We start from the raw sequence: 14,355 nt of genomic DNA, 5'->3' as shown, positions 1-14,355 counted from the left end.
GGAATATAGTAAAATGCAATGCTGGTTAGGAAAACCTGTAACATATGCATTGCCCATACTGATGTGTTTAGATATAAACAGAAACATGTCTAAGTTCTGTAAAGTTCTCGTCATTAGAATACAGACACTAACCTCTTTTGTCATTAGGCTCAGGGTCTCCTCTGGATATAGCTCTATAATCTGCAGCAGTCTGGGAAACTTCAGCCTCGCTTCACTGGAATGCAGTTTTAAAGCTTTCAACATTTTGTCCACCACAAGGGCTGGATACGTCTGAAGTTCTACAGACTCAGTAACTACCAAGGACAGGAGAGAAGAAAACAATGGTCAGTATATCCACTTATACATACATAAACTATAAATTTAACAAATGACTATATTTCCCTTTTGGGCTTATATTTTGTAATATGTCACTGTTCTCTTTTTTAACAAGTACTTTAGATCAACAAACACCAGATGCAGTTTTGGTCCGTATGTAAAAGCTTCCATCTTGAAGCTGAACTCTTCGTTGGATCATGCATTCTGCATGCAGCGTAGTTTCCTTCCTGGGCTGGGTGGGAACATAGAGCAGCTCCTGGTTATTGAATTTATTTCAGGACCAAGAGGCAGGCCACAAAGCCAATATTACCAAAGCTACAAGTAAAATGTAGAAACTATAAGCAAGTGGAAAGACAAGATAGCTTGACTCTGTTTATATGCAGGTCGTGTTGCTTGAAGATGTCATTGCCTCTTAAAAAGACAAAATTATCTCAGAATACCTGTCATTTAAAAACAAGCAGAGGCTCCTGAGTGGTTCAGTCAGAGGAGCATCTGACTCTTGATTTCAGCTCAGGTCATGATCTCAGGGTTGTGGGATCGGGCCTGCGTCTGGCTCTGAGCTCATGAGATTCCCTCTCTCCCTCTCCTTCTGCACCTCCACCCACTCATGTGCGCACGTGCTCTCTCTCTCAAATAAATAATCTTTAAATAAACAAATGAATAAAAACAAGCAAACAGGAAACCTAAAGTATCTACAAAAGTCTTAAAACTTTGGCTAACACAATGTTACAAACTAAATGGTTTTTCCTTTTGTGATTCACCTGATGCACTCTCCTCCTCCTTGCGGAGCTGCTGGTCACAGAAATCCACCAGTGTCATGTAAGCATCTGTGAGGCTGGCTACAGGACCCTGGCCCCCGAGGGAAGGCTGGGCCTCTTCCTCAGCTGTCCGCACGGCCTCAGAAAGGTGATGGAATGCTCTCTGGTACAGACCTGCGATCACCTAGAATTCACAGAGGTCTCAGCTATGAACCTGTGAGTACAGCTTAAATTTTCTGGAAGAACTCTACTTTCTACTTGTGATGATACAGAAAGAATACTTGTGATTTGTGAGCCATGAGATAACACAGAAAGCTGGTTAAATGGAAAAGGGAGTCTGTCTGCCCTGATTGTGAAACAGTGAGCGATTCCAGTTTGATCCTCAGTACTTTTAAAACCCAGACGGTCCACTGGTCATGCAGAGCTGGCACCAAAGATCAACAGGGGGTCATGCAGCCTGTCAGGAACTGAAGAAGAGATGGAAGTTGGCACTTTACCCTTACTGCCCTGCACAGATGTTGGTAGTAACATTGAGGAGGAAGAAGGTGAGGCTAACAACTAAAGTGAGGTGGGCATAGGGAGATAAGGAGAGGCTGCTAACTATGGAAAATACAAAATCATCTGAGAAAAGCTAGGCAAAGCAGACACTACATAAAAAAGTGGAAAAGGCTGGTTTGCTCCACAAGCTAATGGGACATCTGAATGGCGACTGGTGGTGAAATCCACTAACAAAATTCTTGGAAGAACTGTCCACATCAATGCAACACAAATTTCTCACTTCTAATACTAAAACAATCTATATCATTCAAATAAGCAGGAAACACATGGAGTATGTCAGTTTTCCACATAAGAAACTTGGCTGTGCATAACTGTCAAATACATTTTCAAAACACAAAGCAATCATCATTTCTCATTATTTCTTTTGTGTAGCTAGAAGGCTGCACGTTACAGACGTACAACACACAAACAAAAATTCACTCATTACCTTTTCTGCATTCTCTGAGCTGGATCCAGAAAGGTCCAAGATTCTTCTAGCCTTGCTTTCCTCGATTTCAGCAAGGCAGGTTGGCTCCCTGATGAGAGCATTAGCTATGATTCTGTAAGTTGTACCCAAGAGAATATTCTGGTCATGGAAAGCCAGAACATTTTTGCTTAAGTAACTTGATGTGCTCTCACCTGTTGGATTAAAAACACACACATACACACACGATTTTCTCAGAAATAAATGAATGCCATAAATTAAAAAAAAGATACTCATAGTGTACAAAAGTTGTTTTCTATTAAGAAATTAAAATAAATCTTGTTAAGTATAAGAAACTGGCTTCAAACATTGGTTAGGGAATTTCTTGAACTCACATTAATGAAAAATGTTCTTTGTTAGCAGTGATTGTATCAAAGTCTACAGAGGCTAAGGTAATTAAAACACTGAATAAACTTTTATTCAAGCACCATCATTCTGCATTTTGTCAAAGCACCTAAATCCATTATAAAGGAAAGAAAATGTCTCTTTTTAATGCATTTGTGCATATACATTAATAACCAGAGTAGATTTTTAAGTTGCTAATGTGATTTATAGCTGATAAAACAACAGATGCTGCTGCATGTACAGGTCTAGTTCTATGTCTTACTCTGGGGAAGGAGCTTACCAGCCCTGGTCAAGCCTGCAGCTTACAGAGAAGGTACAAGAAGGGGCACAAAAAAGAAGGGGCTGTCACCCAGCAAGTCCCAACAACCATTCTGCCCTGCTCATCCATCCATGAGAATACTCTGCCAGATTACCCTCAGATACATGTTCAAAACTACTGGCCCTACTATTTCACAAGACAGTTACAAACTACAGCCATACTATGACTACTAAAACTGCAGAATTATTATTAGGAGTACTAATGTTATCTTAGTATCAGCTAACTCCTCCTCCTCTCCTCCATTCCCCCCATCCAAAAACCCTAAAAATATTTAAGCAATCATAAGGATGATTTTCTGATCCTGATAAATATGGAAGGCCTGCTTCTCCTATTTGCATTTTTACTGAGACTGATACGCTGATATAATTCCCTGTCATATGGTTGTGAGCACGGTCAGTAATAGTGCTGCTACGTACCCCGGGACATAGGGCAGCAAAGCAGGTGGAGTGGATCCAAAACTCACATAGTGAAATTTTTTTCTCCCCTCAGTTTTGAAGGCTATGTTATAAAAAAAGAAAAGCTGAGGAGGAAAAAGGTGTTTCATGTTCAATTTTTTAAAAGGCAATTCTTGTAAGTAAACAAGGTTTTCAAAATAATTAAACTATTAGACCCATAATTTGCGTATTAAATAAAAAAGCTTAATTTCAATTTTATTTGATCAGTAAAGAAATAAAATCTCCAAGTACCATATTCAATAGCATTATTAGGATACAAAGTACCTTGGCTCCAAATATTTAATAAGATTATTACAAGATTTAATTCCCAAATGTCAGATAAAGCAGCAAAAGAAGTTTTAAAAGACACAGAGACGTAACATAAAATAGTACTGTTGAACTTATTTACATAGATAAGAACAGCCTCCTACCCAGCAAGGAGACTGTTTTCAGCGCCGTGAGAATCTGCTCAGGGCAGTTCTGGCCCTGGCTCCGGCTGTGGCTGAGCCGGCAGTAGCTCTGCACCCATTTCACCTGCCAGTCATCTCTTGTTTTTGACTCTCTATGAAGCTCCTTCAGTAGTTTCATGGCAAGTGAGAAACTGTGCTATAGAAGAGAGAAAGTGGTATGATAACACACAGGTGATTACTTAGGAATAAAATTATTTGACAGAAATTTTTAATTGGCCTGCTTCCCTTTTTGCATGATGTAACTCACCTTAGAGCAGCGAACCCATCTCCTCAGTTTAAATTATGTAGATGTCTTTTTATTTATCACGGGGACAGAATTCACATTTCAAGTGTACAGTTCTGTCTTTTAGTACATTTACAAAGTTGGGCAACCATCACTACGATCTAGTTGCAGAACATTTGATCAACTCAAAAAGAAACCCTTTATCTATGAGCATTTGCTCCCCATTCCCTCTAGCCATGGGCAAACCACTGAACTACTTACTGTATCTATGGATTTGCCTATTCTGGACATTTCCTATCAATGAAATCAGAAAGCGTGGTGATTTTTATCTGTCTTCTTTCACTTAGCAAAGTCTTTTCCAGGTTCGCCCAAGTTACAGTGTGTATTCATACTTTATTCCTTCACATGGCCGAGTAATATTCTGTTCCATGGATAGAACACATTTATCCATTTATCTATTGATAGATTTTGGGGCTGTTTCCACCTTTTGGCTATTTTGAATACTACTACTGTAAACATCTACGTACAAATTTCTGTGTGGACATACACTTTCATTTTTCCTGCACACCTAGGAGTGGAAATGGTGGGTAACATGGTAACTCTATGTTTAACTTTTTGAGGAACTGTCAGACTGTTCTCCACAGCATCTGCACCATTTTACATTCCTATCATCAATGTATGAGGGTTCTAATTTCTCCACATCTTCACCAATACTTGTTATTGTCTCTTTGATTACAGTGGGTGTGAAGTGGTATCTTGTGTGGTTTTGATTTGCATTTTCCTAATAACTTATAATGTTGAACATCTTTTCATGTGCTTGTTAACCATCTGTATACCTGCTTTGGAGAAATGTCTATTTAGAATTCTTTGTCCATTTTTTAAGTTGGATTGTTTGAGTTTTTGTTGTTCAGTTATAAAGAGTTCCCTTATGTGTTCTGGGTAGTAGACCCTTATCAGATATATGATTTCCCAATATTTTCTCACATTGTATGGGTTGTCTCATCACTTTTTTGAGTGTGTTATTTGAGGCACAGGAATTTCTAAATTTTGATGTATCATTTATCTATTTTTTTATTTGTTTGGTTGTTATGTGGATGTCTTTTAAACTTTCTCTACCAAGTTTCAAAGACATTTTCATCAGACCCATGTTTTGTTCATTGCTATCCTTTCAACTACGTAGGCTAAAAACCTGAGCCATCCTCAGCTGCATCCTCTCCATCATTCTTACTATCTCGGGGCTTCTTACACCACTTCTAGAGCATCTTTCACATTGTTTGCATTCCTACCACCGCTTTCCTAGTTTGAGACTTCACAGTCTCTCTGCTTTTTCCTCAGCAATCATCCATATAGCTTCCAACTGAGCCACCATGTCCAAAGCAGACTGCAATTCCCAGCTTCTCACCTCCATGATTTTGTCTGAATATATCTTGTATCTATACACCTTTTTCTCTTCTCAAAGTGCAAACCCTACCGTTTCCATAAAGCCCCATCCAAATGCCTTCCTCTCCAGCAAGCCCTCCTACCAGGCAGAATCTCTCTTCTTCTCCAGGCTTTCCTAGCATGGTGACCTCTCTTTTCTTCAACCATCTTGTGCTGTTGTTGGGTGGAAGTGCAGCTCTTGTCTCGCTAGACAGTGATCACAAGAGCAGGAATAGTAGCTTCCCAACCCCGCCCCTAACATTGCTGGGTGCAGTTTCTTAGCCACACTGTGATCCTCATCACTACTCAGAACTTCCTCACCACCAAATTCCTAACCTCAAATCATAACCATTCTGACTACAAACCCACTCTACCCACCAAATTCTTGCTACGTTTGCTTTATAACCTTAAGACCTCTGGTAACTTTACCTGCCTTCTTCCTGTTTCTACTTCCTTCCATGTGCAATTAAGCCAGCCAGCTACTCACACCACTCTCTTTGCAATACTCTCAGATCACCAGCCTTTGTCCCTGTTACGCCCACCTGGCACAACCACACTCTTGGGTACATCGAAGTGCATGCCTTGTCTGCTCCTCTACTCAGACTCACCAGAGACAGCACTGACAGTTCTTCCATGGCTCGCCAGCCCCTCCACCACAGCCCAGAATAACCCACCACTCCCCCACTATTCTCAGATCTCTTCAGCTCAGCCTCTGCAGAGGGCCTCACTGCCTGCTTCCCAGAGAGAACAGAGGAGTTCTTCCATTCACCTCTGCCTGAATCCTGTCCCCACCAACTCCACAAGAAATCCTATTTAACTAGTTATTCCTCGCCGTATGTCCATTCTTTCCCTACCATTAAGCTTTAAACATCCCCAGTCTCTTCCAACCTAAAAATCCAAACTCTTCCCTGAGCCCACTTGCTCTTCCTCATCATCGCTTCCTTAGGAGCAGCCTGTGCTCACTGTCCCCATATCTCTACCCTTATCTTTCTTCTACCCACTATGATCTGACTTCTGCTTCAGTGAAATGGTTCTCACTGAAGTAAGCACAAGCCTCCCCTCAATGCAAGGGCACTTTAGTCTCTGCACGCCTTTGCTCTCCTGGATAGCAGGCACTGATGATTTCTGCCCCTCCCTGTGGGCTCAGCCTCTTGGTCATCCTCTAATGTCACAATCTGGTTTCAGCTCCTTTGGGGACACCTCTCCCTTTGCTCCTCCCAAAGCTGTAGGTCTGTTTTGGCAACTGGTCCTCTTCACCTTATCCACTCCTGTGGCTTCAGTGACAGTCCACGTGCCGATCACATTCATAACTCTATTGCAAGCACAGCTCTTTTTCGCCAGAACTTTAGATTTCTTTTTTTTTTTTTTAAGATTTTTATTTATTTATTTGACAGGGAGAAACACAGCAAGAGAGGAAACACAAGCAGGGGGAGTGGGAGAGGGAAAGCAGGCCTCCTGCAGAGCAGGGAGCCCGATGCGGGGCTCGATCCCAGGACCCTGGGATCATGACCTGAGCCAAAGGCAGACGCTTAACGACTGAGCCACCCAGGCACCCCAGAACTTTAGATTTCTTATGTACAAATTATCTAATAGAAATCACAACTTGCTTGTCTTAAAGGCCTCACACATTCAATATGTCTTGAACTGAATGCACCATCTGCCCTACAAACTGCTCTTCTTCCTGCGTTCCCATCCACCCGGCTACACAGGCAGAAGCCTGGGAATCCTACTTTCCCCTCCTGAACAGAACCAGTCACAGTGCCTCATCCATGCCTCCTTTTTCTTGAACTTGTACACTTATCTCTACTTCCCAGACTCTAACCTAGATTGGCTGCCCTTATCAATTACATGGACTAATACCGAAGCTGGGCAACCCTTTGCCCTTCCTCCAATCGTTTCTCTCACTACAGTCAGAACACTGTTTTAAAACTGTTTATCTGGGGTGCCTGGGTGGCTCAGTCAGTTAAGCGTCTGCCTTCGGCTCAGCTCATGATCCCAGGGTCCTGGGATTGAGTCCCACATCGGGCTCCCTGCTCAGTGGAGAGTCTGCTTCTCCCTCTGCCTCTCCCCCTCTACTCGTGCTCTCTCTCAAATAAATAAATAAATAAATAAATAAAATCTTAAAAAAAAAAAAAAAACCTGTTTATCCGGTCACCTCCATCCCAGGGCTTCCTGCACAAAGCAGCACAGCCATTAAGTAGGTGTTCAAGTTCAACTACCACTCTACTTAGGAAACCAAATGCCCAGGGTCATTCCTGGGTCTTCTACGTTATTCCCTCCATCCTATTTCACCTTTCAGTTCCCAACTTAGATATGACCTCCAACTCTAGGAAGCTTTCTGTTCCCACAAGGCTGAGTCAGGTGTCCTTCCCATGTGACTGTCCTTTAGTATTATCATACTATAATTGTTTGTCTACATGTCCATATTTTATTCAGCATGGTATCTCCAGCACCTAATGTTGTGCTTGGTAATGAAGAGGCAAAACTCAAATTTCACTTCCACTTTTCAAGAGTTTTGAAGAGTATGGGCAGGTAAACTGAAATGCACTGAAGGTTTTATGTAATCTTCAGACTGGAACTATTTTTTCTCTTCACCTCCAGTATTACTGGTATTGATAGCTAACTGGTATTGATAGCTCTTATTTATTATCAAAAAATTCCTAAGAAAAGCCACCGTGTCATATAAAAGGTTTTTAGCGATCCTAGTGATTCTTACATATTTCTAAATAATGTACTTGTAGCTCATTTCCTTCCTCTCTCTCATCAGGACCCTCCCCACTTTGGAGAAGTTTGAGCAGCACTAGGTAGCATGCGTTGTCTCTCTATCTGGCCCAAGTACCCTAACTTCCTGCTAAGAAGCCACACATACCCCTCCTTAGCTGTGTGCCTTGGAAGATGGCCCCAGCTGCAATTAGAGCTAATGAAAAAGATCTTCCTTCTTTCTGCAAGAAATAGAGAGAGACTGTCTCTAATTCCAAGAAAACAGTGTAGAGGAAGGAAGATATGGAACATCTACAGCCATTTCCAACTAAAAAGGGTGAGCCTGGCGCTGCCAGAGGGACTCACTACGTAAGAATCTGAGGTCAAAACCAATATGGTAGAAGAGAGAACTGAGGGAGAGAAAGCAGGTCCTTGGTGATAATATTTCAGAGTATTTAAAAGCCAGATCTTCTAGACTTCTTTATTCATGGGAACTAATAGATTTCTTTTATTCACTCAGGCTGCTCTGTGTCAGGTTTTCTGTTATTTGAAATATAAAAATTCCTAACTGATACAACACCCATCTCAAAGAAAAACCTATAAATGAGCATTTAAACTTACAAACAGAAATATTAATTATTTCTTCTAGAATAACATTCTTTGCTTTATAACAGCAATCTATTAATACAGGGTCATTAAAAGAGCAAGCTCCCCCAGTATATTAAAATGTGATTTAATTACATGAAAAGTGTGATTTAATATATTTAGTTTATATGCAACTTATAAGCAAAGTATACTTATTTTCAAGAAAGGATATTATCAAGTGACATATTTCCACAAAATAAACCTAAATACAATTTGTAACTAACTGGAAAGCACTGATTTTGTTAAACAAGATCAAACCTGATGTTGGGTTTATTTTGTTTTTTAATAACAGAAAATAATTATTTTCTCATGATTAACAAGTACACAGTAAACTTTAGAGCCTTCTGGATAATTTTAATTGTTTCTTCAATTTTACTTTCTTTTAAGGAGAAAAAATTACTACTCAATTACCTTTAAGCTTCAGATTTTAAGGAAAAGCTAAGTTAAAAAAAACAGCTAATTTAAGAAAATTCTGGTGCTACAATAGAGGACCACAAATATAAGTACCCACCTGCTTTCTTGCACTTTCTACCATCTTCATTTTCATGGAGAACATACAGTTCTTAATCAGAGAACAGACCTCTTCTCCCTGCTCCTGAACTTCCACTGTATCACTAGAATCTCTATCACCATCCATGGACATACTATGATCACCGGGAGGAAGAGTAAGTTTCTCTTCTATTTTGCTGAGAAAGAAACATCTACACAAAAGAAAGAAAAATGAAAGTTAATGCCAGAGACTCATGAAAGAAATCTTTGACATATAGGAAGCTACTAGATGGCATTTACAGACAGAAATTCTACTGTTATTAAATTTTTGCTCATTTCTGGGGGTACCTGGGTGACTCAGTCAGTGGAGAATCCGACTCTTGATTTTAGCTCAGGTCATGATCTCAGGGTTGTGGGATCGAGCCCTGTGTCAGGCTCTGCACTGAGTGGAGAGTTTGCTTGAGAGTCTCTCTTTCCCTTTCCCTCTGACCCTCACCCACCTGCTCACACACTCTCTAAAAGTAAATAAATTAAAAAACATTTTTTTTTGCTAATTTTTTAGACTGTAAATGTACACTCTAGGTACCAGACTCAATATCCATCTTTAATTAACCAACTCTTTAAAGGATATTTTTCCAGATATCATTTATTGCCTATACCTCCACAAAATAAAGCATTTAAAATGCACAATGTTCTCTCTTAATGAATGGGTGACATGCCCTATGTTGGGCCAGAAGCCGTTTCTCTTTTCATATCTCCTAATCTAAGGTCCCTACCCCAAAGGTGAAACATGTAAAGCAGCAAACAGGTTAAAATCACTGGGGATATGAAAAGATAAGGCTGTATTGCTATAAAATTCTTTGTATTTGTATTGTAATTTACATATCTGACTGTTCTAGTGATTTCATTTTCATTATTTTCATGTCAATACCACTGACAAGGACCTTAACATATAAAATCCATCCCTGATCAATATCAACTAAGTTTTTTATTCATCCAGTGACTAATTTCCATTTTCTTAGAAACACTGTGGCCAGATAGACTAGCATGTCCCATACATCTCTTTCTTTTGTTTGTTGTTATTCCCAAGATACAAGCCTCTCTAGTCATCTATCTGCTTCTGTGTTCCTAGCCCTCTACCCAACACACAAGAGCCCCCTCCCTCCCAAGAGCTCCTGTTTTTTAAGCTTTCACTGTTTTTAGTTAAAAGAATAAACAAGAAAAAGTGGTGTAAGATAGGTATTTGATAAATATTTGAGGAATAATTATGAAACATGCTTTGAAACATAAATGTTACACTATCAGTATGAGTAAAGTGCCCTGGGATCACAGAAATAGGAAGGGGGGGCAACAAGGTGAGGTGGATTAGTTTTCACAAAGTGAAAGACTTTTTCCTGGGCTTTGAAAAATGCATTTAATTTCATGTAGTAGAGGAGGTAAGGAAGTTCTAGATAGAAGAAACAAATTAAACAAAGGCAGAGAAGTGTTAGTGTGTGTGACATGTTCTTGTATCAGACTGGTGAGGCTGGAGCCAGGAAGAGAACCATCTTCCCAAAAATAACAGAATTCTCGCTCTTACATGACAGTGTATACATCCTACAGCCCATCCTTCTGCTGATAACACACTGGATAAAATACCAAATACAACCACCCGAGATCGCTGAGAGTGAATACAAGATGGCAGACTGTGAGAAGAAAAGATGGTGGAGGAGTAGGGGACCCTATTTCAACTGGTCCCCGGAATTGAGCTGGATATCTACCAGACCACTCTGAGCACCCACGAAATCAGCCTGAGATGTAAGAAAATAGATCTGGATCTCTACAAAAAGAATATCGCAGGCGGTTGGTTTCAAGGTACGAAGCGGGGAGCCGTGATTCTGCAGGCAGGTATCGGAGGATAAACGGCAGTGGGAGGGAGCCTGGCCGTGGGGATCCTACACCACCGGTGAGTGACAGCCTCACGCGCTGGGGACGGAGCACAAACTCACAGACGGGTACCGGCAGGGAAAGGACTTTAGGGCAGCCCCCCAGGATGGAAACCCGGAGAAGTGGGGTCGCGCATGTGAACTGGGAGTGGCTGGCGGTTTTAGAAGCACAAAGGGCAGAGACGTGCCCCGACCTGGAGGAAGGACTGGGAGCGCTGCAGAGGGGTGCACAACGCAGGACGCTGCAGTTTATAGCAGCACGGACAGAAACACAGACAGTGTGGCCTAGAGAGCTCACTGAAGAACAGATTGCGATCTCTCTGCTCTGAGGCTGAGGGTTGGAAATGGTCTCTTCTGCTCTGACTCTCGAAAGAGACATGGAAAGCCGCCAGAGAACAAAAGTCCCAATAAACTGATTCCCACTGAGACCATCCCCCGCCACAGGGGCGCAGGGCAACTCTGCCCAAACAGGGTTGCCTGAGTAACAGCATGGCAGGCCCCTACCGCAGAAGACAGGCTGGGAAAACAAGAGGCCAGCAACCCTAAGGTCCCTAGAAAACAGGTGCATCTTGCTTGGGTTCTGGTCAATAATTTGGACTCTATATATTCCCTCAACCACCCATCAACAGAATGACTAGGAGGAGGAACCCCCAAATTAGAAGACTCAGAGATTATGACTTATGCTGCAGATTTACAAATGGATGCAGATATAACCAAGATGTCGGAGAGGGAATTCAGGCTAGCAATTGTGAAGACAACAGCTAGAATGGAGAAATCAATTAATGGCAACATAGAGTCTCTAATGGCAGAAATGAAAGCTGAATTGGCAGAACTTAAAAATGCTATCAATGAGATCCAATCTAATCTAGATAATCTAACAGCTAGGGTACGTGAGGCAGAATAACGAACAAGCGACCTGGGAGACAATTTAAGAGATAAAAAGGGAAAAGAGGAGGCCAGGGAAAAACAACTCAGAATCCATGAAAATAGAATCAGAGAAATAAGTGACACCATGAAGCGTTCCAATGTCAGAATAACTGGAATTCTGGAGGGAGTGGAGAGAAAGAGAGGACTAGAAGATGTATTTGAGCACATCGTCGCTGAGAACTTCCCTAATCTGGGGAATGAAACATTTGTGTCCTAGAGGCAGAGAGGACCCCTCCCAAGATCAAGGAAAACAGGCCAACACCCCAGCATGTAATAGTAAAACTCGCAAATCTTAGAACCAAGGAAACCATCTTAAGGGCAGTTAGGGGGAAGAGATTCCTTATGTACGGAGGGAGGAACATCAGAATAACGTTAGACCTAACCACAGAGACCTGGCAAGCCACAAAGGCCTGGCAAGACCTATTCAGGGTACTAAATGAGAAGAACATGCAGCCAAGAATACTTTATCCCAGCAAGGCTGTCATTGAGAATGGATGGAGAGATGCAGAGCTTCCACGACTGGCAGAAACTGAAAGAATATGTGACCACTAAGCTGGCCCCGCAAGAAATATTAAGTGGAGTTCTATAAAAGGAGAAAGACCCCAAGAGTGATATAGAACAGAAATTTACAGGGACAATCTATAAAAACAACGTCTTCACAGGCAACATGATGACAATTAATTCATGTCTTTCAATAATCACTCTCAACATGAATGGCCTAAATGCTCCCATAAAATGGCACAGGGTTACAGACTGGATAAAAAGGCAGGACCCATCCACATGCTGTCTACAAGAGACTCATTTTTTTTTTTAAAGATTTTATTTATTTATTTGACAGAGAGAGACACAGTGAGAGAGGGAACACAAGCAGGGGGAGTGGGAGAGGGAGAAGCAGGCTTTCCCACTGAGCAGGGATCCCAATGCAGGGCTTGATCCCAGGACTCTGGGATCATGACCTGAGCCGAAGGCAGACGCTTAACGACTAAGCCACCCAGGCGCCCCATACAAGAGACTCATTTTGAACCTAAAGATATATCCAGACTGAAAGTGAAGGGATGGAAATCCATTTTCCATGCCAGCGGACCTCAAAAGAAAGATGGGGTAGCAATTCTTATATCAGACAAATTAGATTTTAAACTGAAGTCTGTAGTTAGAAACACAGAAGGACACTATATCATTCTTAAAGGGTTTATCCAACAAGAAGATCTAACAATTGTAAATATCTATGCCCCCAACATGGGAGCAGCCATCTACATAAGCCAACTGTTAACCAAAATAAAGAGTCATATTGATAATAATACATTAATTGTAGGAGACCTCAATACTCCACTCTCAGCAATGGACAGATCATCTAAGCAGAAAATCAACAAAGAAACAAGAGCTTTGAATGATACACTGGACCAGATGGACCTCATAGATATATACAGAACATTCCACCCCAAAACAACAGAATGCTCATTTTTCTCGAGTGCACATGGAACTTTCTCCAGAATTGACCACATACTGGGCCACAAATCAGGTCTCAACCGATACCAAAAGATTGAGATTATTCCCTGCATATTCTCAGACCACAATGCTTTAAAACTGGAACTCAATCACAAGAAGAAATTTGGCAGAAATTCAAACACTTGGAAGCTAAAGACCACTCTGCTCAAGAATGTTTGGGTCAAACAGGAAATCAAAGAAGAACTTAAACAATTCATGGAAATCAATGAGAACGAAAACACATCTGTCCAAAACCTATGGGATACTGCAAAGGCGGTCCTAAGGGGGAAATACATAGCCATCCAAGCTTCATTCAAAAAAACAGAAAAATCCCGAATTCACCAACTAACTCTACACGTTAAAGAACTAGAGAAAAAGCAACAAATGATGCCTAAGCCACACATCAGAAGAGAAATAGTTAAGATAAGAGCAGAGATTAGGGAATTAGAAAGCAAAAACACAGTAGATCAGATCAATGACACTAGAAGTTGGTTCTTTGAAAGAATTAATAAGATTGATAAACCACTGGCCAGACTTATCCAAAAGAAAAGAGAAAGGACCCAAATTAATAAAATTATGAATGAAAAGGGAGAGATCACGACTAACACCAAGGAAATAGAAACAATTATTAGAAATTATTATCAACTATATGCCAATAAACTGAGCAATCTGGATGAAATGGAGGCCTTCCTGCAAACCTATAAGCTGCCAAGACTGAAACAGGAAGAAATTGACAACTGAATAGGCCAATTACCAGTAACGAGATTGAAGCAGTGATCAAAAACCTCCCAAAAAACAAGAGTCCAGGGCCTGATGGGTTCCCTGGGGAATTCTACCAAACATTCAAAGAAGAAATAATACCTATTCTACTGAAGCTGTT

The 14,355-nt window shown here is 41.1% G+C and overlaps 1 protein-coding gene across 7 annotated transcripts in view; it reads right to left on the bottom strand.

The window, feature by feature from the left end:
* The window catches only part of PRKDC (protein kinase, DNA-activated, catalytic subunit), a 247,069-nt gene that overhangs the window by 22,542 nt on the left and 210,172 nt on the right, over positions 1-14,355 (bottom strand). For 6 of the 7 annotated variants that reach the window (XM_036094045.2, XM_078072404.1, XM_078072405.1 and 3 more), the window contains 5 exons: positions 9,161-9,350; positions 3,624-3,798; positions 2,059-2,249; positions 1,077-1,257; positions 133-293 (listed from right to left, as the gene is read on the bottom strand). In XM_036094045.2, coding sequence (XP_035949938.2) covers positions 133-293; positions 1,077-1,257; positions 2,059-2,249; positions 3,624-3,798; positions 9,161-9,350 — 898 coding nt within the window. Of the gene's footprint in view, positions 1-132; positions 294-1,076; positions 1,258-2,058; positions 2,250-2,812; positions 3,279-3,623; positions 3,799-9,160; positions 9,351-14,355 lie in introns of those variants that run through there. The other variant, XM_078072409.1, reaches the window with a different exon arrangement.

This window comes from Halichoerus grypus, chromosome 5 (genome assembly GCF_964656455.1).
Source record: "Halichoerus grypus chromosome 5, mHalGry1.hap1.1, whole genome shotgun sequence".
Lineage (NCBI taxonomy): Eukaryota > Metazoa > Chordata > Mammalia > Carnivora > Phocidae > Halichoerus > Halichoerus grypus.
Note: the sequence above shows the minus strand (reverse complement) of the source record. Positions and strands in the feature narration are given on the sequence as shown.